Source organism: Apteryx rowi, unplaced genomic scaffold, assembly GCF_003343035.1.
Source record: "Apteryx rowi isolate R43461 unplaced genomic scaffold, aptRow1 scaffold_1, whole genome shotgun sequence".
Taxonomy (NCBI): Eukaryota; Metazoa; Chordata; class Aves; order Apterygiformes; family Apterygidae; genus Apteryx; species Apteryx rowi.
Window position 1 is genome coordinate 7,580,202 of NW_020447196.1, and position 27,792 is coordinate 7,607,993.

The window sequence follows — 27,792 nt, forward strand, 5'->3', positions numbered from 1 at the left end:
ATCATACAGGTTTTGCCTCCTTGATTCAGAAGGGGAAAGAGTGGATTGGAATTTGCTCTGTTGGTGGTATAAACTTTCATAAAACCTGGGCTGACTATTCATCAGATGCCTTTTCTCTGTTATTTGACTTGCTGTATAGCTGGTCAAATATTGTTGGGGGGGGATAAAAAACATTTTCATAGATTATTATTTAAATTACCTGATGTGCAAGAGACTAAATTTTCCACCTTTTCACATGCTGAACACTCCTGGCTCAATGGAATAGTGATTTCAGTGAACCTTATCAAGGACATCCGTACTGTTTCAAATGAGTAGAAGCGGCAAATTCAGGTCCTAAGGGAGCTTGCAACATGGTTGCCTTTTCGGTGCTTGTACAGTCTTGATATATGCACGATGAGGTATTTGCATGTATGCAACAGAAGGGTCATCTAGGTATATACAGAAAAGTGGGGGGTAGACGGAGCTTCTAGAACAAAATTTGGATGGTAAAGTCAATGAAACATTAATTACAAACTTTTAATTTGCATTATTTTCTGGGGAAGGAGAATACAGACTCTCATGCTGTGTTCCAGAAAGGGATATGAATATAACTTACAACAGTATGTTATGGAGGGTTTTAAGTATGTAGTATAGAGCAGTCTAAAAGATTCTTTAGAAATAAACAGCTGTAAATGTGATAACATGACATTCTAGTGAAAAAAGAACCCAATGAGCACAGGTAGTTCATATTCAACTTATACCTGTGATTAAAGAGGTCAGACAAGAATACCTGTCAAAAGTTTATATTTTCTGTTTCTCAGTGAGTAGGTCAACACTGTAGAAGTAAAATAAAATGATGTATCTATCTGTATATAGATTTGTTTTCTTAAAGAGGAAAATATGATATAAGCCCCTGATGTTCTTTACTTTTATTTATTGTATGCTGTGACCTCCTCTGTAAACTAAAGCAATTAGCCTTTTGCCCCGGTTCCCTTGCCTGTATTTCATAACTCAGTCTCTACCATGTTGTTTCATATATTCATTTTGACAGCAATAATTGTTTTGGTTCTCCTACAGTAAATGATGTATGTAGGGTACAGTTCACCAATATATTTTCTCCAGCATRAATTCCTGGGTTTTAGACAATGTAGAATAAATTTTCAATATGATATTCTGATTAAGCATGACTGGTTCTATTGGGGTGCTGCCATTTTTGTGAGGCATATGGAAAGCACTTGAAAAAATGATATAGGAGGTATGATTAGCAAATTGTGAATATGCTGATTTATAAATCACCATTCATAATTACAAAAGCTTACTAATTTAAGAGCTGCTAAAGAAGCAAGGTTTTCTCATGTTTACTAGAATTTGTAAGAAAGAGAAAATCCCATTAGAGCTTGATTTATACCTGAAAAAATCAACACAATTTGAAAGTATACATATTGAAATCTTTGACAGACTTCTTGAAAGAGTTTTGTAATTCCTGTTTGTGTTCTAGCTGATATTTGCATTGCAGATTCAGTTTCTATGTCTTTTCTTTTTATCCCTGGGACATTGTAATGCAAATCTTAATATCTTTCCAAAGCTTGGCAATTTGCATCTTTGAAATGTGAATCATTGTGAGACACAAGAGAATTATATTGTGAATATACTCATGTGCTTCAAGTCACAAACTTGAGTCTCCTATAATGAAAAATTCTAATATTTGAAAGTGTCATGGATTTGGGTTTTATTCTGTAGTTCATTCCTTTAAATCCACTGTGTTTTCATCTTTTATGTTTTAATACGAAGCYGTAAAATAGTAAAAACAATGGTGACATGGCAGGTATATTGGTGGAAAAAAGTAATTGGATTCGTGTTTCTCTCTTTGAAAAAAAAAAAAAGATACAGAAATAGGAATTGCTGCAGTTGTAAGAAATTCCTGAGAGATATCTACCTCATTTACCCCTATAAACAGAAATGCAGAGTTATCTGAAGTGCAATAATATTGAAGTACTTTCTTATATGATTAGCTCTAAATTTTTCCACATAATGTCTCTTATGTCCAACAAATAAAAATTGCTAGTTCTTTACGTTTCTCACACTGTTCTGGAAATAATAAAATATTTACTCCTTGTGGAGCTAGTATATATATWTTTTTTTCTTATCTCCAGCTAACAGAGAACTGATTAAGTGCATGATTAGTATGCAGGTCATGTCATCACCAATGAATTGGTACTATTTATCTGATAGGAAATTGTAATGGTATAATTCATGAGCGAATATTTTTGTAAATTTCTTGTGAAAAGCAAGAAAACAAAACAAAGAGTTCTGGTTTCTCTAAAGCTAGGTAATAAACAGGTATCAATATATACCTAGAAAATTTACAGGTTGAACTTCTGGAAGTGGGAAGTGATTGCATTAAAACTCACTGAATGTGCTTAAATGCACATAACTTTCATCCATCAGCATTATATTCATTTGTTCTTGCTCTGTGGCCATTAGTAAAAGGCATTTATCTTTGTCATTCTTAACAGCCACTGGACTTTGAGACCAAGAAATCCTATACTCTGAAGGTAGAAGCAGCCAACGTTCATATTGATCCTCGCTTCATCAGTGGAGGACCATTCAAGGATACAGCAACAGTAAAAATTGTAGTAGAGGATGCTGATGAGCCACCAGTCTTTTCATCACCTACTTATCTACTGGAAGTGCATGAAAATGCTGCTATTAACTCTGTGATTGGTCAGGTGACTGCTCATGACCCTGATGTGTCTTCCAGTCCTATAAGGTAGTGCTGCTTTAAAGTTATCATTTAAAAAGCTGCTGGCAGATTACTAAGCATATTTTCCATACATTATATGTATGAGTTTATTATCACTCTGCGTTGCTTCTATAAAAATCCTTGTATAGGATTTCTTTGCTTTATGATAGATTTATCAGTTGAGATCATTTTCATAATCACAGAACTACTCTTTGCCACATCAGTAATCTTATCAAACAGTAATTATGCCAAAAAAAAAAAGAAATAGGGCATAAGAAGCCTGACAAGGTTGGATCATCAATGTTTATTTCTGCATTTATTTTAAATAATCCACTAGTTTCCACACTAACAATGCTGAGTTTTTCCATGTAGTTGTAAGAGTGTAAAACCATATTTTATATTCCTTTGGCTAAACCCATCCTTGGTTTTATGCTAGAAAATTAGAGATTATTATGCCCATATGGCTTTTGCATCTTCAATTTACACTATTTTCCCTTTTGATCTAGCTTGAATTGAACCAAATCTGTTATTCGAGTTTTAGCAGATCAGTGTGTTTTCTGTCTCATTTTGATGTGCACAGATCTTCCCCCACTTTGTTAACAGCTAATATGATATGATCCRACTGTTCCCAAAACATATTTTGCTATGTATAGTACTGCTAGCTAAAAGCATTATGAAAACAAACACCAAAAAATCCAACTTATAGTAAAGGTATATTTGGAGAGAATTCATTTCATAGTAATCGCCATTGTATATTACCAGTCATATTAGTCTAGTATTTAAGTTCCTCAAGCAGTCTTCAGCATGGTAAGGATGATGCTAGCGTTTGTAATCTATCACTTAAGCCCATTTTCTAATCACTATTATTTACATTATTTTACGACAGAGCCAGACTTTAATCCTTTATATAGTGGGGCTATGTGATGCATATCGTGTTTTATGATCTTCAGAATTAGAAATTCAGAATTTCTAAAGTGTTTGGAAATATTAGAACTTGTATATGCAGATGGAGTACATGGAGTCTATAATTTCTAAATCATCCTTTTGAATCTAGCTAAGTTCAGTATTAACTATCACAGATTCATATATGAACGTCAGTAATTGATTAGTATAGACTTGATGCTACTGCTCACGACCCAGTCGATGCTAACAGGCACCCATTGTATTTTCGTACCAGAGGAGCTTTCTGGAAGATCAAATATGATCGTGTCCTGATCGGAGAAATGGCAAATGAATGCAGTATTCTGCATGGAATAGTTCCCTAGGTTAAAAAATTATTAAATAAACAGAAAAACAGGGTGACACTGAATGCACCCAGCTTGACCTATCACGATTTAAGCTCTGGTTCCACCCCTCATTTTATTGCTGCTGTCCACTGAATCTGTGAAAGAGGTCTTGCACAGCCACTCCAAAGACAGGGTCTTCTGAAACACATGGTGAGACCAGCCCTGGTGACAGCAAGATGGCTTTCTTCCATTTACCCCGGCTAATAATCATTTTTTCTTCAATCTAACTGGAGTTCCTTGCATCTGCCCTGTTCTGCTCTCTTCTTGCCTAACTTTGTGTGTCCTTTGCTCCTCTGCCTCTTGACTGTGTCCCCTTTGTTCCTTGTCTCAATCTGGCCCCAGCTTCGCTTCAGTCGTACCTTGGCTCTTTTGCCAGTCTTCCTCTGGTTCCTCGAACTTTCTTTCTAGTCCTGCCTTGAACTCCTATTCCAATAATTTAGCCCAATTATCATCCTGTCTATGTCCTAAAATTGAGCCCCTTCATTCTCTCTAAGCTCCCAAATTGAGATGAGTAAAATCTTTACCTCTTCTCCATTTTTGCGTCATTGTACGTATCATTTTCAAAATTTTAGAAGCAAAAATATTTTATGTGAAAACTGAATTAGAATGTTAGTATTCTAGCAAGTTATAAAGAAAAAAATGATCTACATGAAACAAGATGGGGCAAAACTAATTACATCAAAACAAATAGGTCTTACTAAATAGTATAATTTATTTCCTTAAAAATATTATATRCAGTACATTATAAGGCTTATCTTTGAATTTTTCCAAAGTATTGGCTTGATAATGAATTGAGGAAAATACAGACCATCATTTTCTATGGAATTTGATGATTTTTTTTTGTTTACACACATTAATTTGGCTCTATGTAGGACAGCTCTGGAAAGTTCCAAAATGCCTTTTTTGCATTTTTTGCCTAAAAATATTTCAAGGTAAAAACAAGTTTTCAAGTTATCAATTCTACTATTACACTAGCAGGAATATTCATCAGAGATAAACAGGGAGCAGAAATGCAGTTACTTTCTTTCCAGTTCAGAACAAAATTTGAAAGTGGCAGGTTCTCTGACAAAAATAATTCTGAAATATTTTTTTGTTTAATTAGAATGTTTCATTTTGATTGTGCCTTTTCAAATGTTTATTCTGTCATTATATCACATATATGATGTAAATTATGGGTATATGATCTATAATGAACTTTTAAAAATATGGAAAAACAAGTTAAAAAACTTGAAAAGCAAATTAAAATATTCTGTTCTAAAAATAATGGAGTGTTTTGATACTKCCTGGCCATTTTTTTTTACTTTATTTTTTTTTAAACTACATTTTAGGAAAGAACAAATAATTGCATTTCAAGGAAATTATATTTTTCAGTAGATATCTGTTCTAAATATTTTGGTTGTCAGAGCTTTTGTGTACATTGGTTACAAAAACCCTAACAACACAAATGAAAAYATGAGTCACCTTACCTTGCTACCAGTACTGCATGTGCTGCATGTTAGAGCCTTATACGCTCAGGCTCAGTAAACTAATAAATGAAACAATATATAGATGCCTCGAGTTTTAGCAGATCAGTGTGTTTTCCGTCTCATTTTGATGTGCACAGATCTTCCCCCACTTTGTTAACAGCTAATATGATATGATCTGACTGGACCTGGAATTACACTGGTAATTGAGTCACAAGACAAGAAGAAAAGAGTTTAGGGAAACTAGTATAGAAAAGAGCCCGGAAAGAACAGACTCTTCTCCTATATTCTCTTTTCTACAAAAAAAAAAAAAAAAAGCTCATTTCTATCCAACACAGCAGTAATCTCTTTTTTACACCTGCTTGGAAGAGATGAAACACATCATCTGATCTTTCCATCCGTTCATCTAAAATGCATAAACCAATCAGAGATGTACAAGCAGGTGGATAGATGGGTTACTAGTCTGGCTCTGAATGTTCCCATCTTAAGGAAATCCCTTAATAAGGCTATTAAGCAATACCTCATGTCAAATACAGGGTTTCGGCACTGGTTTTTGTTCTGAAATTTCCATATCAGCCAAAGATCTTTAAAACTTAGGCAATTTTAGATGGATGAAGCTAAAGGATGCATATGTTGAATGGTGCTTTTCTTATTGTTGATGTTTATCCATAATTTTGGAAGAACAAAGGGACTAGTGTCTTTGAATGGGTAAGTGATAATGTGAAATTCAGCTGAATTATGTCATTGTTATCCTTTTTTTCCAATGAATGTGAACTATCTCTTCATATCAATTCTTAAGTGAGTACAGATATATGTCTTTCATAATGCAGCGGTTTTTTGATAAGCAGCAAAAATTCTTTCTTCTCTTTATTTGCTATTCTGCGTTGCATATTACTTAAGGAACTGGCTGACTTTTAACCCTGATGGTGAAAAGATTTACAGATTTTGCTAAGAATTTTAAACCTGGTCAGTAGTTTGTCCAATTGTATCCTGATTGTTTTAGAGGTGTACATCAGTGTTCCAAGCTCATATCTTGCCGCATGTATTTCTTTTGAGAAAGGGACCCAGTGAATTCAGCTGAGCTAGTTGTAAAGCTCTACTCTAGTTCAGTAAGGGTGACACATTCTGGATTTTAGTAATTAGGCTTGTAAGATCTTTATCTATTATCATAAAAGAATATTAATTCCAGTAGTACTTCATATTTCTGTTGTTATTTTATAACCATTGGCTATTTATTTGCAGTAAATTATCTTGGATAAAGCTTGATCCAAATGCATAGCAAAAAGCATGAGTAATAAACTTTCTTCCTATACTGTCTCTGCCCTCCAATAAAATCACTGCTCGGCAGTATATTTCTCTGTGGGGGAGGTAAGCTTCACTATGGCAGGTTTCCTCCGTTCAAACCTGGGGAGATTTCATCTTTGGCAGCAGTGGATCATTTACTTAATTCTCAGCAGGCCTTAAAAAYTCAGATACGATATTTTCTGCCTCCCTACAAGTGCAGCTGTTTATCCCGGTCAGTAAGTGACGTGTCCTGTCTGGTTGGTATTAATAAACAATGGCGATTTGCCATTGATGGGGTATCAGTGTAGTGATTCAGATCTCAGCATGTGAAGCAAAAAAGGGTTTCTGCTCTTATTTACRTTGGTGCAAATCAAGAATAGATCAAATTAAGTCATAATGTCAATAGTGTGAGAGGAGTGAGTAAGAATCATTTTATGTCTTGTGTTACACCATGGGGTTATTCCTGTTTTTGCCATAGCAGACCAATAAACTAACCAAACCTTCCCAATAACCTGTGCTGATTTTATGGCAATTTCAAAAGATAATATTTCCAAGATAGTCTTTTCTCATTTTTAGAGAAATGTACATTTTCTGTATGGCTTATGGTTCTGACCATGCATTCCCATTAAAAAGAGTTAGAATACTGTTATCATGACAAGGAAACTTCAAATACGCTATCAGTTTTCCCAAGTTTCTGACATTGCAGATTTTATTTTTTACTTTTTACCAAATATTTATCAAAATAAATCAGGAGAGAGTTTTACCTTTTTGTACTCTTGTAAACCCATATAACTTGTTAAAACTGTTTCATTTTGAATGCTGTTTTTGCATTGTGAATAGATRCTGTTGGGATGAGATGAAATGCAATATAATAAACTCCCAGATGTTATACTTCTGCTTTAATAACTTCAGAAAATATATTGCAGGAAGACTGTGAATGGAAGGAGATTGGTAGGGGGATTGATCCTTAGGGAAAAATTCTCTCTTATCTCAGTGGAATTCATGTCAAGCCCAGGTCTACTGAACATTAAATACTGTATAAGCATTTCATATTTTATTTAGTTTATGGACTGTAAGAGTTTTATAAAAGTTTGATACCAGAGGTTTGATAGAGTCATTTCTGTATACTTACATAAACTTCAAACAGGTATAGACTAATACATTAAAAGATAGGTGAGTTTTAAGTAATGGCATCWTAAAAAAGTTATTTTGATCACTCTTTGTCTTATTTTCTTGAGTGAAATGTTAGACCTATGAAAGTCTGTAAGATATTTTTCCACTAACTTCACTAGTAGTAATTACTTCTAAAACTTTAATGGGAACTAGGGAGACATTAAAATAAGGTTAAGATACATTTTCAAAYGTGATTGCCTGAAGTTAGGCACCTACAGCTTTACTTTTCCATACAAGTGACCTGATTTTCAGAAATGCTGAGTGCAGTACAGTTCCTGTTAAACCACTGAGAACTCAGTATGTTGAGCTCACTAGAAAATCAGTTTACTTAAATGTCCTAATATAGAAGTATGTGCCCAGCTTTAGGCATAAATGTTTGAAATTTAACTTCATATTTTTATGGTACTCTTTTTAACCAAACTACTGATTTTTAGGTGAGTAAAACTAGCTCCACTCAGAGTTTAAAAGAAGGAAACTTAAATCTAGGAAATCAAAGGTGTTTTCACTCTTAAGTTCATTAGTTGCTAAGTATCTTAGCAATGTGACCATGCTAACCTTGATCTTTAACAACAAATACAGTCTTTAAACATTTAAATTGTAAGATTTTCATAACTTACCTAAAACGCATTCTCTTTGAACTAATTTTTGAAAGTGGATTGTGTCTTACTGAAGGTATTGCACAAGTAATCTAATTGCAACATATCTCTTATTCTAAGTATGAACAAAATATCTGACACTGAAATGAAAAAAGATGAATAGTATAACACTAACCTTTGAAATCAGATCCTAATGCTGCATCTATTGAAACGGTGTTATGCTGGAGTGAGTTTGAGTTAATCAGGATATGTTTACTCTGCTTTTTATAGAGTCACTGTGACATATAAAGGACCTTCAGAATCGGAACTTTTTTTGGAAATGTCTTATGATAAAGCATGAAACAGAATGAAATAACTGATTTTCAAATAACCATGCCCTTGTGACTGTAGCAAAATATGTTTGTGCTCTTGTATCACTGAATTTAGCAGCCTATTTGCAAAAAATAGAAGTGTAATGAGAAACTGATAGTTTGAGTCACTTTTCTGACCACAGTATAACGTAATCCAGTCTGACTCTGTGTCCTAACTCTCCCTGTTAGATATAATGCAGAACAGATGAAAAAATTGTCAGTCCGTGCTGTTAGGTTCTGTAATGCACAGACACAAAGGCCTTAAAAGGCTCTTGTATAAATCCACAATTAGGATTCAGTAGGACTCCTTGAAGCCAATTTTTGTTGAACCTTATCAATAGTTTAGCGATAAACTCTCTTATTTTGTACCTTTTCCTGTCAAAAAATTGGAAGGCCTCATTTTGCAATTTATTTTCTTTTACAAATAATACATTAATAAAGTAACTTGCTGAAAATGGACAAGCAAAAAGCTTTCCTGGAGATCCTGTTCTGAGCTTTAAATCATCATTCTGCTTAATGCATCTATGGAGCAATCTAGTGCAAGTCTTTTGTGTTGTCAAGCTAGCTCTGTTTAGGCTGCATAATTTACCTGGATATTCTCATTTGCAAACTCTGACTACCTGTCAGATGAAAGTTGTTTTGTTCAAAATCAGTGATGTCAATCCATAAAATAGTCAATCCTGCTGTGTTTGAAGTGTTTTACAGGTTTTACAGGTTTTACAGGTAAATGGTGATTCATTAACTGCCTTTTGCCCATGGAGCTGCTTGAAACATAACCAAATAATGTGTTTGTTTAATAGTCTATGCTTCATTAATCTGAAATTTATTAGTAAAATAATGTTATTCAATCCTTTTTATAATAACCATGAAGCCCACCGTTTTTGTTTGCTTAATATGTTACTGTTGAAATTATCAGCAGTGAAATACCATATAAACTGTCTAATAAATGTGATGGATTGTGTAATTAACTCTTGATCAACAGCATTTTTCAAAGATGTTACCCAGTGAACCTGGGGGCAGTTTATGACCTTCATACTGGTTATACAGCTGATTACTCCTTGGACAATAATTATTAAGCTTTTTTAGTCTCAGTTTGTCATTTTGTCTTATAAATTATCATGCTGTTGAGCTTCTCAATCCATTTGGCTTTAAAACTGCAGTTCTCAGAGGGCTACATAAATTGTCTTACGATTGTGTGGATCACACCAACTTCTTAAAGTAGATTACAGGGATGTCTATTTTGTAGGTTTTCCATTGATCGGCATACTGACCTTGAGAGACAGTTCAACATTAATGCAGAAGATGGGAAAATAACTTTGGCAACACCGCTCGACAGAGAAACAAATATGTGGCACAACATAACTATCGTAGCTACTGAAACTAGTAAGTATTTGTGTATACTTACTGCTAGTTCTGTTGGTTTTATAACTAATTTTTACTGCGTGTGCTATGGAAACTGTATGTAACTCAGGAGAAAGTAAAACATATTGGATTTTTAAATTACAAATCTTTTGAAAGAAAGTGTTATTTCTGCTGAAGTCCTTTCTATATTTCTTCTTGAAAACCACATTTTTTTCAGTGAATAAAGTAGCATAGAGTTTGAAGAGATACAAGAGTACATTTGTACAGGAAATAAAGGGTAAATGGAAAAAAACCCTGACAGTTATAAGAAAAGGGTAAAACTTTGCTATTGTGGAAGTAAATTGTAGGCCAAACCCAGAAGTTCTTAATGATGAATGTTCTTTTGTTTCAGTCCCATAAATGGTTAAACATGTAGGTAATGTTGCATGAAAGTAGTCTCATTTGATACATATGAAGAAATTTACTCATATACAGCTATAGATAAGAACGGGGATTATTGGGATCTCCAGAACTATTTAGATGTGTGACTGATCTGTACACCTAAGTTACTGGGAGCCAGGAAAGTCCTCCCATCTGGGGATATGGATCTCAGATTTTAACCAACTAAAATTCTTGATTAATTCAGAATTGAGGCTGATAGGGTGGTGGCAGGTTCTCATGAGAGAATGTAATTTATTATTAATATTAGCACTGTATTTTAGACTAAAAATTTGACATAAACATATTGCAGCAAAAAAACAGAGCGTAAGAAAGTAGAACTGTAACCCCTTAATGAAGAAATTGTTTTTCCATTGTCTTTTTCTTAACTGAAACATAAACTAAGAAAATGTTTCTGCTAAAGTATCTATTCTGCAATCAATGCGTATGCATAATTTCCATAAGTGCATATACACTCTGCATGTTGTTGTAAGAACATTTGTCTTCAAAGCTTGATGAACAGTGCTGCTAATTCTTGCGTACAGAAAGTAGTATATCACTGCTTGCTCTTTCTGCAGAGCATCTTTTTAAATATGTAGTGTTATGATATAGAACTTTTAATGCTGAGTTTCATAACACTGCAGTTATGAACATGTCAGTGAATGGGAGAATAAAGGACACTTGCTTGGCTCATTTTTGTTGTTTAATATTTTTCTGTGGTACTTGGATTTAAGAACAAACCTGTTAGGAATCTGTGAGGGGTAACTGCAGTGTATGCATAAAGGAGGAAGTTAGAACTGAGTGTAAACTAAGCCCTCCACTTACAACCACTGTAACTATAACCATATTCCTATGACCCACTGTAGTAATTCCTGTATGTCATTGCCAATAGTGCTTGCCCTGTCAATTGCTATTAAATCTTGGAGGCAAACACTGCTTTGATAAATTAGCAAGAATACTTTCCACTGGCATGAGAGCCAACCTGACACAGGGAATCAAACTACATGAGGAAAGAAAGCAAGCTCTGATTTCATAGGGCATTTTTTGCCAAACATAATATTAAGCCAGTTAATAATTTAACTGTTTCTAAAGGAGAAAGGTATAAAAATCTCCCTTCCAATTTCCTCAAGACATCATCATCATGAACTTTACCAATAGCATGAGAAGGGGTATCATTAGTTTGTGATCCAAAACACCAGACATTAGAATAATAAGACATAATGGGAAGGAATTTTATATTTTGTTTTCTCCAGAAAGTCTAAAAAGACAAAAATAAAAAGAATTTTTCAAGAAACTCCTCCAACTGACTGTTCTGATCTCACTTATTTGACTGTGTACCAGAGCAAAGCTAGCAGAAGTACACTTTTGTGGGCCACATCAGAATTGTCTGCCTGTTCCTTCTTGAGATTTTTAAAACACGATTATATGTCAGAATTTTTTAAGAATCAGCCTTGTCATTAGACTTCATGGGAGCCTCAGCATCTATCACTGTTTTAAAATTGCCTTTTATAACACTGGCTATGAAAATACTAATGCCAATCTTTTTCTAAGCATTTGGGTTCCTGCTGATTTTTTTTTAGCATTCCCAGTATAATTATTTGACATTTACATAAAACAAAAGCTGAATTTCATAAAATACTATATTTATTTATTTGAGAGAAATTATCTTTAAAGTTCCTAATGAAGAAACTAAATGTGTTCAGAGAATTGTCAAGTAGGGTAAAATGGGCATTTTTAGATTTTGTTCCAACATAGTAATAAGCAAGATCTCTGTTGTAAAATAACAGAAATCTGTTGGAGGCAGTGAACTACCTCAGATGCAAGCAGCAAATGAAAACACAAACTGTGTCATCACTATGCTTTTCTGAGATAATATTAATGGACTGCTGATCTCTCACAGAAAAATAAATATGTTAGCATCATTCATACAAGCAGAATGTGAGACTGAGATGAACATTTTCTCTTTCTTGCCTAGCTGCTTTCCAGGCTCAGTTGAGGGCTCACCTCTATTCGTATGGGTGATGATCAGACCATTTCATTGCCATTGCACTTACTTACTAATAACAGGCCATGATATTGCTTTTAGTTCTTGATTCTCAGCATGGTAGATCTTGAATGTACCCTCATTTATCAACATTTTCATAAATAGATAAACATAAAGTTTTGCCGAACATCAACACTGTTTCAAAATGCTCTATGCCGGTAAGTTACCTGCACCTGAAATTATGCTTTAAGCACAAGTCATTTTTGGTAGTTTTCTGYTGGCACAATGACAAAGCTATTCTGACCTCAGCTACTGCCTTTGGTGGTAATTTTCCAGAACTAGATTGGTCAGGCTGAACTGAGCATAACTTGTGCATTTCCACCTGGCTTGAGGATGAAGATATATAGACTCAGGCTGGCTGATTTTTTTGAAGGCAATCTGTTTTGGAGTGTGGATGGATAATGTTAAACATGCTACTATTCAATATTTCTGAGTGCCCCAAAAGGTGRACCTAACCCTTTCAAGTCCAGCAAAGTTAGGAAAAACATGAAAGCATGAGCTAGTGGTGACTGTGACTCTTTCCTGTATGTCCTTAACAGGCAGTTAAGACCAGTTTGTTTTTCTTGAGAAGAACATTTCCTAATCATAGGCAAGCATCTATCTAGTTCTAATTCAGAATAAATTCATGCTATTTGTGACAAATAGTATTACCATCATATTTTAGGACCTGTGCAAAGTGAGACATTTTGGAGGCTGGTGTTTCCCTCCTTTCACTTTCCCATCACCAGCAGACTTGGTCCAGCCTCTGTAAAGCAGTTCCGAGTTGTTGCTTCTCACTTTATGAATCATCACAGATGTGCATCACCGTCCTGGGTGGCTAAACTAGCCAGACAGACTTAGGAAAAGTTACCTTGACTGGCTGTCCCTCAGAGTTGCCTAGACTGTTGTATTGCCTTCTTGCTCTGGTTCTGAAAATATGTAGACAGGTTGCATATATTTGTATACCTCATGTTTGAAATCACACTAACTACACTGCATACGGGTTGTATACCCCCTACAGATGGTTCCCCAAATATTTCATCAATTTGGATCTTTTTTTGGCTACTGAAGATAAAACAGTGCAGAGAACTATCGGTGAAAAAGACTGGACTGAAAGTGATTAATGTGGTATGGGTGATATTTGTGTGAAATTTTCAGTATTTCAGATTTAGCTAGACGTTTTCCATGAGTTTAGTGAAAAATGATAAATTCCTTGCGCAGCTTTGATCCTCTCAACCCCTACTCTTAAATCTGATCACCTTCCATTCCTTTTGTGTGACATTTTTTCCTATTGTATGTTTTCTTATACTTCTTTCTTATATATTCAAATTAATTTTTGCTTCTTTGTAGTTCAGTTTTTTTCCTGCCTGGTCACGTAGTGACTTTACTATGCTGATGAACTATATCACACAGATTTTTAAGAGAATATTACAAAGAATGTTGACCTCTCTGAAAGACCACTGTGAAATACAAGCTTAGGATGCACAGAAGAAATTCATGTATTAACTCACATGGCAAGAGGAATATTGAAAATTGTTATCCCTGTGAATTGATTCTTAAATTTTCTCTCCATGTTCCCATGTATCCAAGTTTACTCTGATGAGTGAGTCAGGAGCAGGAACATCTAGGTGATTACAGCCTAGAGGATGCAGGCTCTTTGGCCAAATGACCTTTTCCTGAAAACACGCCTTTTGGTCTGTGGATATAAAAGGTGAACTTTTTTTTTCTGTCACTGACTCTGGACTTTAAATACTGGACTAATGAGATTTCTCATTGTTTTGTTGTATAGTGAAGACCTATGTGATGGAGGTGTAAAGAGCTTAAAACCGTATGCCAAGGTTGGGAGGTTTATTTTAACTAGAKGCTTGAGAGAATGGGAGCGGATATCGCCTTGCTGTGAAAGTCAGGGTTGATTATGCTGTTCATATGTTTGGGCTCTCTGGAGCCAAGCCCTGAACAGGAGAAGAATTTGAGGGCATATGTGTATTTGCCAGGAGGCTGAATTGAAGTGTAATAAGAATGAACGATTAACTTACAGACGTTTCTTTTGGTTCATCTTTTTTTGTGTACACAAAGGCTCATCATATCTTTGGTTCTTGCTACCTTTTTGAAATGGAATTTTCTGACATTCTGTAAAATCTAGTAAAGTCAGAAACCTTCTGGTCATATGTAAGCCTATTCATCTGAACACACAAATGCATTTTTTATTTTTTATAAGGTGCAATTATAGCTGTAACTACTGTTCACATTGACATGCTTGTGTTGCTTGCGTTAACTGGTTAGCAATTTTGCTGGGCAGTGAAGCAGAGCAGAGTTCAGCCTGGGCCAACCTCCTTAGTATTCCCTCAGTTTCTTGGACGGGTTTTGCAGTACTTATGAGTTGGGTTGTCAATGCTACTCAGCCACTAAAAGAAAAGCAGATAGCCATGGTTTGTTTATCAGAACATTTTTGCTACAGTTTGCACAGATTCTGAACTGAATTCAGCCTGATTATTCAAGCTGTTGGAATGTCATACCTCTATAAGCCATAGAACAATTAAACTCTTATCGTCTTTCCAGCTCTGGCTCCATGATTTTCTATTTCTGTCTTCTAATGGGAATAACAGCCACATTGGAGATATTTCCTCAGTGTCCTCATAATGTGTCTCATTAATACTAAGGAAATGCCCTATGTTTCAGTCATTGCTGGTTAATTGATGTAATAAGAGTAATAATAAATGGAGAACTAATGTAGTTTGAAACCAAAGTAAAGACTTATGTCAGAGAAGCAGTTATAACTTAGGCAAGAAGGAAGTGTGTTTGTCTCATAATTTAACTGCACATCATTCCTCTAACTTAAATRTGAATATGCTGGCATTTGCATACTCATCTCTCATAAGCTGCAGCTGAGGTCTGCTTGAAGTATAAGATTCTAGTGAATTCTTTAAAAAGAATTAGTACATTATAATGCTTCCATTCATTATTAACAATGCCTATCTGGAATTCTCTTAACAAAAGTGAGGTAATCCTTTTCTCAAGAAAGTGTATTACACTGTAAAAATTTTTTGAATGATGTCATAGATTTCAACAAGAAAAGCTTCTAAAAATATTCTAGTTTGCAGCTTGTGAGATTTGTGAAGAACACCACCAACAAATGTTGGAAACCATGACTCATAAACTTTGAATTCAATTAAATTATGATCCCTTTGAAGTGCCCAAGCTTTCTTTTACCTAACATAGCACTTAGTGGCTACTCAAGATTTACATTTTCTTCCTGCCCTTCTTATGACCATGTACTGCACTGGATTCCTCAGAGAGCAGCTTTCAAGTCAAATCTCAGTTAAGGCTTGTGAGCTACACTACCATTAGCATATTCAAGTATAGACAGGTTCTTTTGAAATTAGTATAGACTCRAGCCTATTCAGACTTACTGGGATATGTAGAGGTGAAGTATGAATCTGTTCCTCTTTTGGAACAGGTTACAGGAAGGCTTTTCCAGAACTTCTTGTCCCTCTTCGGACTCCCTGTGCATCACAGTCATGAGAGTCTCCGTCCCTCCAGACAACAGATCAGTCAGCAAAGGGATTCCAAAGCCAGTGCTGGATTGTATGGGAGAGGATATTTCTGCTAGCCTGGAGCAATGCTTTTAGCCAAGTTTTAAATCTCTGAATGGAATTCAGAGTTTTTAATGGAATTTCTGTTACCTTATTCTCTGAGAAGTATAGTCAAGGAGCTATTATTTTGATTTTGATTGACTACTTTATCCATTGATTCCTGAAATACAGCTTCACTTGCCAAACAAAAAACATGCCAGTGTCTAGTTAAGCCAATGGGGGGAAAAAAAAAAAGCTTGGCAAAGTACCAGAACTGCCACAACTAGTAGAAGTTCTGCTGAATCATTAGTCAAAGCAGTAGATGAAAATATAGACAAGATCTTGAAATGAAAATGGTGATTTGACCACAATAAATATTTTCCAGGCATAGAGCGTAGGAATCCCAAGGACAAAGCTACGGGCTATGTCTGACAAAGGTAATTACCCATACCAACTGCATTCTTTAGAAATGAAGAAGTATGAGGCAATTTTATCACCTAATGGGAAAGGGCATAAAGCCAGAAAGACTCTTTATGGTTTACCAAGGCTCTAAATACAATAATTGAATCATCATCCAGCACATGCTCTGCTAAAGTTACCTATATTGTGTATTATTTTAAAAAATACAAGGACATTAATTAAAATGGGAGAGAGACATAATTACTCTTCAGAATAAGCATTCAGCTACGATGTACCTTTTAGTGCCATGAATAACTTTTTGCTGATGATTTTCATTTGTTTAATTTTATTTAGTCTTTTATTGTGAAAATGACTATAGACATTATTAGCAATAATTCTAACAGTTTAGAGCTACTTTGGTGCATCATATAATTACCTTTAATTTAGAGCTGAGTAAAATTAAGTAAAGTTTTAGAAAGAAAAGGAAACAAGCCTTTATGGAGATTAAACAAGAGAAGCTGAGGAATATTAACCTTTTTCGCTTGACCCTTTTTTCTCTGGCTTAATGAAACTCAGACTAGATAATYCATCAGTTTTGCACTAAGGGAATTTAGTAAGGTACTTTTGATTCATTTTCACATAAATACGGGGTTATACAGAAAGAACTCCACAGGTTCTAATGAATCATAGAGCATTTGCCATTGGTCCATGGAGAGCTGGTGTATCACACACAGCTACTTTGCAGCTCTCAGCTGTTAAAGTGCATTCAGACATATCATGAACTTTCCCACTGGTGTTTTTCACAGCTCATGAATGGCAAGAGATGTCATCCACATGGATAATAGTGTGGGAGTGACCATATTATGAAAAAATATGAATGAGAAAGGAGTGTACTTATGAAACGATCTCTCTATAAAATGGCCTCAATAGTTAGGAGCTAGCATAAAAATTCAGGTATGAGAAGCTGAATAGAAGTCGGTAACCTCTGATTTCAGAGGAAAGATCTGAAAGAGAACCATGAATATGAAAAGGATTTGAGTAATTAACTGAAAACAAATACGTCAGAAAAATCCGCTGTAGGAGATAATAAGCATAATTATGGCAAAGAAAAAGAGAGAGATTTGCATCAACAGTCTAACTTCTCTCATCTCTGGTTTCAGAGCATTATAAAGCCAGGGTAGACATCTTAGGTCCAGATTTCCAAATGTGGATTTCAGAAAAAGATGGTGGAATATGACAATACTGTTCAAAGCTTACACTGCAAAAGGTTAGGAAAACAGACAATGTTTTAGAAGAGAATAAGGTTTTCCGGGGCACAAAACAGATAAGGATTGAAGTATGGAATAAAAGGGTCATTAGTGAAAATGTATTTGACTAATTTATGTGAAATATCTTTGTCAATTACTTTGAAAAAACTGGAGGAATGTTTAAACTGACACTATACATATTATATTAGCAAAACGAGTGCATTGTTAAGCTGAACAACTGACCATTGGCCTTCTGCACTTTGAACATTTGAATTAGAATTTCTGAAGAAAATATGATTCATCTTAAAAATACTGCATAGTATTCATCTAGTTTGATAAGAGTAGGCTTATTACTTCTAAACAGAATATGACTCTGTGCAAGATCTCCAGCATTTTTTCTATAAGGCTGAAGCATGACTGTAGGTCAGAGTAGAGGTTTGTAACTGAATATCATTTTAGTTGACTGAAAGCACATTTATAAGCACACTTGTTTCTAGAATAAAGACTCTACTCAGAGTAGCATGCTTTGAGTTTTTGGTAAAGTTGCTGGATAGCACAGAATGACAGTATTTTCAAGTTGAAAGACAGAGGGAAAAGATTTATTAAAGGTACATACTGATATGCTAGGGAGTGGGGTTTRGTTTTGTTTTTCTTACTACTTTAGGTACCGAGGTAGTAACTGTTTGATGCTAAACTCTTAGACTCTGATTCAAATCCAGCATATCTAGAAATTTTTCTTAGCCATGAAGGAAACCTAAGATCTATACAACAGCATTGTTAAGAAAATCAGTCCCAGAAAGAGATATGAGCTCTACAAATGAAGAAATTAAAATAATCTTTTGTAATAAATTCTGATTTAATAAAAAAGCTGTATTAAAGCATTCCAATATTTTGTCTAGCAGTAAGAAAAAGATGGAGGTTTCTTATGAGCAATTATTTTACTTCAATCATGAAATAATTTAAAATAAAAAATTCAAAATATTCCAGACATCTTGTCCTCAATCAATCTTCTTATTGTTATTTTTATCACTGCTAGTCATTGTAAAATTTCAAAGCTAATAAGATGTTGTGTATCTGAGTCAATATTTTATAACATTTTAATATGCATGATGTATTAGCATATTAACAATGTAATTGCTCTAAAGTGTGGGCCAGATTCCTGACTGCCATGCTTCAGTTTTACACTAGTGCCAACTCCCTTGGTGTTTAAGATACAACATTTGTTGTGTCTTAAGCTTCTATTCAGTTTTCTTCCTGACTGTTTGATGGCTTCTTTTTTGAGCCAGATACTTTTCAGTCATGTAATGGCACCACATTATTTTCTGGAAATTTTTCTCAACATCGTATTTAGAAATGAAAACCTGTTACTTCCTTACAGTGATTAATGTGTTACCCATTGCCTCACTAGGTTTGTGGTGCTGTGATCTACAAGAAGTAATAATCTAGTAGCATTTCTATCCCACTGTTATTAATGTTAATTCAGATAATAAAGGTAGCAGAAATATGGCTGTTTTCTGTGGTTCCCTGTTTTTCTGTGGTTCCCTGTTTTTCTAACTCTTTTTTTCCTTCTTATCAGTAGCTGCCACAAGGAAGTGGAAAAACTTTTTCAACAGCTTTTAGTAGACTCTGCCTTTTGCTAGCATGATGGGTCTACAGAAGAGCCCCTCCTAGCTGCAGATGCTTCCAGAGATTACAGTGGCTGTTAGATTTGCTATTGCTATTGCTTATTCTTTAAGTTAGGTATAATTTTTTTCGTGTTAAATGAACACGATACTTCTTTTATTTGCATTGATTTTGGAAGTTGTTGCTGATACTTAAGCCATGTTTGTAATTTTTTAAACTAATAACAGTTCACCACTTCATGCAGTTAGTTTACTGAAGGTGACATAACTGCATATACTCCAGCCTGACTTGCCTCATCATTAGACAAAAGTAAGCCTCAATAACACAATACCGTATTAGAAATACAGGTTGTTTTCTGCCAGCATTTGTTTCAGCTTGGTCTCTGGATAGATGTGTGGGTGGAAGGATGTTAGCAGCACACATTTTTTTCCTAAAGAATTTACTTAGGATCCGCGATGAAAACAGCATCGTTTTCATTGTCATAAAGCTGACACAACTGTAGCAGGTTGCAATACAACCCGCTCAAGCAGCTATACTAATAATTTATTTTGAATTATGTATTTGTTTACTCATATTGATGTGTCACATATATCTTGATTATGTGTCACTATGAATATAAAGCTCACCGTGGTCAAAATTAGATATGCAGAAGAACAGTCTCTAAGGACATGCTGTTTGCATCCAGCACTTCTGACAAGAGACAAGTACCCGTAATTGCTACTTAAATATTGAAAAGGTGCTGCAGTTTCTGATTAGGATGCCCCTTTTAAATCTCTTTTCAAGCCTCATCCCATCCCTTTGCTCTCTCTTCTTTAATACCCTCCCTTCTCTTCCCTAGTGCATATCCCATGCAGTCTAACTGCTCTCTTAGGCAGGATGTAGGTTACGTGTAGTGAAAAACTCACGTGTTACCTAGTATGTCTAGTTGCTAGTGTATCTTCTAGCATTTTCTTTTTGGAGTCTGTGAAAATGAATAGGAAGTGGTGACACTGCAGCAGATTTTTTCAAAATACAAAAGAATTTATTTTCATTAAAGGGTGATGAGCATGCAAAGCAATTTAAAATAAACAGCAACCTATGAGTGTGGGGGTTTTCCTTCTTTTTTGGCCTAGGCTTGGCAATTCCCTCCAGCTTTAAGGTGGACATGAATTAGTTTCAGTATCCTCTGCTCCCTTAAGGACAAAATTAGAGCTCACTTACAGTACCTGGTTCTCAGGAGATAACTTTTCCTCTCTTATCCTGCATGGCCAAATTTAACAGATCAATGTCTTTTGATTTTCTCTTCTAACCAGGGTTATGGTAGAAGACATCCTCTTCACAGCCGTAAACTAGGTTTGAGGGGGTGCTTTGCTTTTCCAATCTAGTTTTGCCTTCCCAAGCCCTTTTGATCTTTCTCTGTGCATTCAGACAAGATAATATCATGCGTGTACACCAAGGAGAGTATGATACTTCTGAAAAAAATTACAAATATTTCCCAGTTTTGTAAATGGATCTTTCAATTCACAGAGGATCAGAGGTAATTACAGAATAACTATTTGTTAGGGTGCTGAGTAACTGCACAGCTTAGTGGTATGAAAAATGACAAAGAGGTTGTATTTGAATGTCAAATTATACTCTGCCCTCAGATATGCAAAATGGGAGCCAATTCCATCAATGTGTATTGTGTCTATATGAAGAGAATACACTGATTTAGTTTTTAGAAAATATATAAATCTGCAGTTTGATTGATTATCAAGTTTTACAAATCAGTATTGATCCTTTGAATTTAACAGGTTCCGTTTTTTATAATTTAAATTACATTTAAATTTTTAATTATTTAAAAGATAGGAAATAGATAATGTGATATTAAGGACAAGAACTAGATAAAACTTACAGAGTAGGAGAGATCTAATTAACTTCAGTAGGATCTGAATCAGGCCTTGAAGTGAAAGTACGTACCAACATGGACTGTTTACATTATTTTGCTACTACAGTGGCAAGCAAAGAAGTCAGTGCAGGGTTGGGTGGAATGCCACTGATAAAAAAAAAAAACTGTTTGGTCTTTTTGCCAGCCTGTTTCATTTTTCTGCAAACTTTAGGCAGCTAATCCCTATTTCATATTGGTTCTGGGCTGTATTCAACAATCTTTGTCTGACATGCACTAAGCAAAAATAAGTGATAAATGAAAATGATAGTGGGTGAAAACTTTATTGAATGAGGCCTAAAGAATATGGCTTTATTTAATTAACATTTTCTGGCATAGATTGTGCATCTGTCACTGAAATTTTACTTACTTTTTTTTTTTTTTTTAGCAGCAAAATTAAAGTATAACCTGTCCTTTCATGCTAAGCCATAGATCTTATATATTCATCAAAGGAAGGTAGATGGCCTTAGTCACCTCCTAACAGATGCAGGTGCTGAACTTCAAAAACTTTTTAATTACAAATTCAGCTTTGAAGCCAGTGACTTTAAAACATAGTCTGTCCTCAGTTTCCCCTCCTCCGCATCCTCCTAGCAGAGTGCCCAGTCTAARTACTCTCCTCATATCACACCTGGTTAGCCAGGATGTATGGTTCCCCCTGATTTATCCAGACCTGTGGAAGTATGCGTTTTGCAAAAGTCTGGCATTTTTTTCATGGTGATGAGATGTAGAAAAATGGGCAAAAATGAAGGAGATAGAAAATTTTGAGCAGGTCTTTGGTTAAACTCTTGACAGCCTATCAATGAGGAAATAAATATAGAATGTAATATAAGTTCTTGACTTGTTCATCTTGCATCTGGAGACCCTAATAAAATAAACTGAGAGATCTACTGAGAGCAGACAATACTTTTCATCTCCCTTATTATTTTTCTCCTAAAGAATGACTTAAGTGACAAACTTGAGAAACATTTCACATCTTTTTTTTTTTCCTCCCTCCCACACACATGCACACACATACATTTTCTGCAAAATGTATTTCTCTAATATACTCCAGTGTACTGGAATACATATAAATGGAATATTAATTTTGAGCTTGTTTCTTGTCTTAGCAACTTGTATAGAAGTTTTTCTGCTATTCACTGATATRTTTATATTATTTTATAGTAATTCTATAACTCTCAGTATTTTCTCGTCCTTTAAACATTTAATTTTTTTTGGTCTAAATATTCATATTCTAATACTGTTTGTTTAATACCATACTTTAATATTGTTTGGGGTTTTTTTTAGTTTGGCTGCTTAGATTTTACCCTAACTCAGAAATAGCTTATGGTCTGTTATTTTAACAGAAATGTTGTCATTTAGTGATGTCTTTTCCTTACAATTTCAGTGTCRTTTTCAGGTTCTCAGGCTCTTTTGAATCAGGTCATTACGCAACACTTCAGATAAATGAACACAGCATTTGCTGCAGCATGTGATTTCTATAGTTAAACTTCAAGATAAGGAAAATTTCAGCTTCACAATAACATCTCTGTTTATCAAGAACTTGAATATAGATTTGTCAGTGTTCCTTGGCAAAAGAATTGTTATATGCTGTAGTGTTATCTAGGTAAAGGATTGCACAAGGAAAATACCAATGTAAAACCCAACAGGAGAAATAAGCTTATGTGGGTTACGTTACTAAAATCATCAGATAAAACCATGATAAAGGCATGGGAAATGGATCTGTTAAAATACAACTTCATAAATTTGAAATATGAGAGTTGTGAAATAAGTGCTGTTGTTTTTATTAGGTCAGTGATTCAGATTTTTTTTTGATTTCTCTGTTAGAACTAGCACTTCTATTTCTAATTTAAAATATTATTATATTAGAAATTTCATTGAATCAGGAAAGCATGAAATAGCCATTTCCAAGCCGTATGATGATGATAATAAAAGATGGGTTATTCTTCAGTATTCTACGTTTTATTCAGGTATTTTTAATTAAAATGCAAGACAGTTTGTGACTTTTTAAAGAGAACCTTGATACGATTTCAGATGATTTAATTAACTAAAGGAACTAAACGAACTGAACTGGATTTCTCTGTGTTAAAGAAATGCTGAAATTACATTTTTTGCGGCTAATAATTCCCTTTCTTAAATACCTCTGACTTTTAAGACCAGTGGTATGTGTTTGTGTCAAGGAAAAACAGCAGAGAAGGGTTTTAAGTCTTAATGGGAGCTGAATAACTGCCTTACCTTCTGTCACCAAGGCATGAGACCAAAAATTTGATTTATAAGTGCTAGTTACTCTGAGTATTACTTGCTGCATTCAGTAATAGTGTTAACACTGCTTAGTGCTTTGCATTAGAAATTTCTAATGATAAACATGCACGCACAAACACATATGTCTCAAATACACGGAAGGAAGGAAGGAAGGAAGGAATATGTTGATCACAGTAAGAGCTAGCACTGGTATGTAGGTCAGATTTGGAGATACTTAGTCATGGAATTTTTTGTTTGCTCTTGGTTATCTTATCTGACTGGACCTTTTGTATCAAACTCCGCAAACTTTTTTAACCCTGAGCAAGTTTCAGTGTTTTTCAAGTTTCAATGTTGCCCAAGGATGAGGCTGACAAACAAAGGCTGTATCTCAAGCATTTAAAATACAAAGAGCATCTTGAGAACTGGGAAGTAAAGCAGAAAATAAGAGCTTTCCACGTGCTTATAAATCTTGTAAACCTTTCAATCTGCATTTCTAAACTCAGCTGAACTTTCCATTATTTTCAGGTTTACTTATCGCTGATTCATTCCACTAGTTGTTTTTCCATTGAGTTATCCTTTCCTAGTATCTCTCTAGGTTTTTCCTTTCTTTTTTTGCATAGTTCTCATCTGCCAAAAAGTACTGGGTCTTACAACTGTGGGCGGTAATTGAGACTTCAGCAGAGACATAAAAGCGCTGTACTTTTAGGAAATTATTTGCATAGTTTGCCTATAAGTTTGGTTCTTAAAGCTCCATGCTGGACTGTGGCAGTGGTGTCCACAGATGACCAACTGAATGTATTCAAACTGAAAACGACGTCCTTACAAGTATCCGTACTCTGAAAGAGTTTTGGTTACCTACAACTAGTGGAAATCTTCTTCAGTATTTTTTAATATTACATCTCAATATGCTAAATTTTCAAACCAAGCCATTGCTTCCTAAGTGACAGTCCTAGTGATGTGCTTGCATTGCGAGACTCAAGCTATGTGCTTTTAAGCTGTGAATCACCATGAATACAGGTGATAAAGTTTTCACAGATTAAGATGGTTCCTTAGAGATAGGTCTCCATCACATTATTTTCAAGAGAACAGTAATACTTGCAGAACTTCACTCCCTTTTATGATTTTGCCTAAAATAATTGACTGGAACTTAAGCAACCAGTCACTATCTACCTGATACATGCAAGAAGCAGATTCAGCCTAACTTAATTCTATTGGCTGTGTGGTTAATTGGGAAAAAAAAAAAAAAGAGAGAGAGAGAAATTAAAATTCAGTTTTGTCACTATTTTAGAAAGAGCTGACTCTCCATTCATACAAACAAGGAAGAGTTCTGAACACTGAATGCGGATCAGTATGAAGGCCAAGCAATATGATGGCAAGTAGTTAGCCTTCCCCTTCCCAGTTCATCACTGGGGACGTCTAGGTGCAAGTTCGAGAGGGAAGAACCAGCTGCAGAGGTGAGCAGGGAGAGCAGATCTCCTAGGAGGGTGACGTTGGCAGGAGTCAGGGACTAACAGGCAGTTCCAAAACTGGACATGCTTTCAACAGCTGGTTTAGCTGAATGAAACTAAAATTTCCAGTTGCCCATGCAAAAGTAACATTTTGTGCAGTCATATATCAGAGTGGATCCACTTCAAGTGCTTTCTACTTTGTTCAGAGAAATAAAATGTTCAAGGATATTCAGCACTGCTACCAGAGACAGATTAAAATTTGAGAGGGTCATGCTCCATGTACATGTTTTACCTTTGAGTAGCTAGCAGACATTAAAAGTATCAAAATGGGAAGATGAAATTATTTTATATCTTCAGTGTCTTCATCCTCAAGTGAATCTGTATTTGCTTAGTGAGAATCCATTAATTTGTTTTAGTAGGGATGCTTACAGTGATTTTTATGTATGGGAAAAACACTTAGCATAAGTGAAAATTCATTGGAAAGTTTGCAGTGACAAAATAATAATGCAATATATTAAGTGTGGTGGGCAATAGAAGCAGTAGATAAAATTCCCTCTTCGTCTTTCTCTTTCTTTCTCAACAATATATTTCATTGTAGTCACAAGAACCCGAATAGGCAGTGGATATCCCCTTGTTTGGAGATTTCCAAACCAGTTGGGTCTCTCTTGTGTTTAGTAAATTAATTTTTTAAATGAATTCTCATCAAGTTTCTAATTATAATATCTTTAAATTTAATGTTTGTATTTCTGGTGAAAGACAAACATTTTGGGGGCAGTCACAAGGGACATGAATAATTTCTTTTAGAAGCTTATCTAATTAATTACATTCCTCTGTAATGTCTTTAAAATTTGAACTGACATCATTTCATTAATTTAGATAAAAGTAAATCTTTAGTGTTTAAATGTGACACTAGCGCTGAGAATTCTGATAAGCTGAAGCATTCATTGTCTATATTTTTATCAAGTTAAGATTAAAGATATGTTTTAAAAGTTTGGTATTTATGCTTTGCATATCAACTTTTATTTGATTTCAAATACATTATTAATTCATGGTGTAAGTGTTCACCTCACCTGTTAATAAGTAGGTTCATATGCTATGTTGTGGAATTGACATAAATACTGGTCTTACAATATTTTGGTGGGGATTTCTTTTTCTTCTGTAACACGTTTCTTTCCAAACTAAACCTTTTGACTACCTCAAGTGGGAAGCATTTGGGATCTGATGTCTTATAATCTTCCATATCCTATACAAGTAGAATTTGAGTATTTTGAGCTATCCAGCTGCCACAAAGACTTTGTTTATAGCACTAGTACTTTTAGTGATAGCATGGCTTTAACTCTTTTGAAATGGGTATTTTTATGCAATTTCAGATTAATGTTAGTAGAGCAACTGAGTTTATACAAATTTAGATTTATAGGTGGAGCCCTAAAAATTACGGTCATCTTTAACATGCAAGAAAAAAAAAGGTGCAGTTGTCACAACACATTTAACTTCTGTGGAATACATATAATACACAGTGTAAACTGTGATTCTTCCTTTAATCATCTTTACCAATTGTAGGCTGCCACCATTTGCTGCCTGCCACATCACTGGCCTCCAGCGCACTGGTGGAGCAGGACCTATCTCTCTCATTTTGACATTTGCTGTTAGAGGTGCACTGAATACTTGGTGATAGGAACTTCTGTCTGGCCCCCCAGAATTTTAAGGGTTGCCTTCTCCTAAGTCAGTTCTGTATTGCCAGAGACCAAAGCCCTCATGGACTGCTGAGTGCTGTGGACAGCTGTTAAGTTGTGACAACAATAATACATAAGCTGATACCCTGACGTAATGCAGCAGCTTTCTTGGCTGCAGTAATAATTTAGGCAAAAGCAGGCAGTTCAATTACAAGTCACCTGAGCTCAGTTCACATAGTGTGCAATTCTTCAAATTGTTCATGACATAAATGAGATAATATGGTTGTAAAATAATATTCATTAATAGATGGATTTTGAAACAAGCATTGGGTTACTGGTAGAGGTACTCATGAGCTATAGAGCATTTTTTTTTAACTGTTCAATCAGCTGATCACCCTCGTTTAATAGAGTTCATGTATTTTCTGTTTGGGAAAAAGAATCATAAAATCGAAAATATTTATGAATGGTCTCTTTAAATAAATTAAATATGCTGAATAAAGGAAAGACACTAGAAACAGACTATGAAATTTATTCAAAGTRGAATGTAAAATGTTGCTTTAGCTTTTCTTTCCTTACAGCTTAACATGGTTATTCTACTCTCTACAGTGATAAACTCCTTTATGCAAAATAGCTTTATATTATAAATGGTGAGGCTTTATTTCAATGAACTAAGAATTTCAGAGGACATTTTTCTGTTCAGATAAAAAAGAATTAGACTGCTTTAATAATCCAAAGTAATATCTAGTTTTACCTATGTCAATCTACAGACTGTCTTTATCACAATTTAGGTCTCAACATTAATCGTATTTGCAATGAAGAAATAATAGATGTGCAGTCAGAACAACTAATAGAGTAAAATGCTCTGTGCTCTGCCAAAGATAAACAAAGAAATAAATCTATGTTGTTTACTGCCTTCCCTTTTCCGTGTATAATGGACTTTATCAATAAAACAATACAAACTTCATCAAAGAAAAATCTTACCAATTTAGTCCAAGAAAGGTCTTCATTGAGCT

General features: G+C 34.8%; 1 protein-coding gene across 3 annotated transcripts in view; it reads left to right on the forward strand.

Moving 5' to 3' along the window:
• CDH8 (cadherin 8) overlaps positions 1–27,792 on the forward strand; it is a 154,132-nt gene that overhangs the window by 91,021 nt on the left and 35,319 nt on the right. For 2 of the 3 annotated variants that reach the window (XM_026058933.1, XM_026058923.1), the window contains exons 7-8: positions 2,496–2,749; positions 10,121–10,257. In XM_026058933.1, coding sequence (XP_025914718.1) covers positions 2,496–2,749; positions 10,121–10,257 — 391 coding nt within the window. Of the gene's footprint in view, positions 1–2,495; positions 2,750–10,120; positions 10,262–10,627; positions 10,639–27,792 lie in introns of all 3 variants that reach the window. The other variant, XM_026058941.1, reaches the window with a different exon arrangement.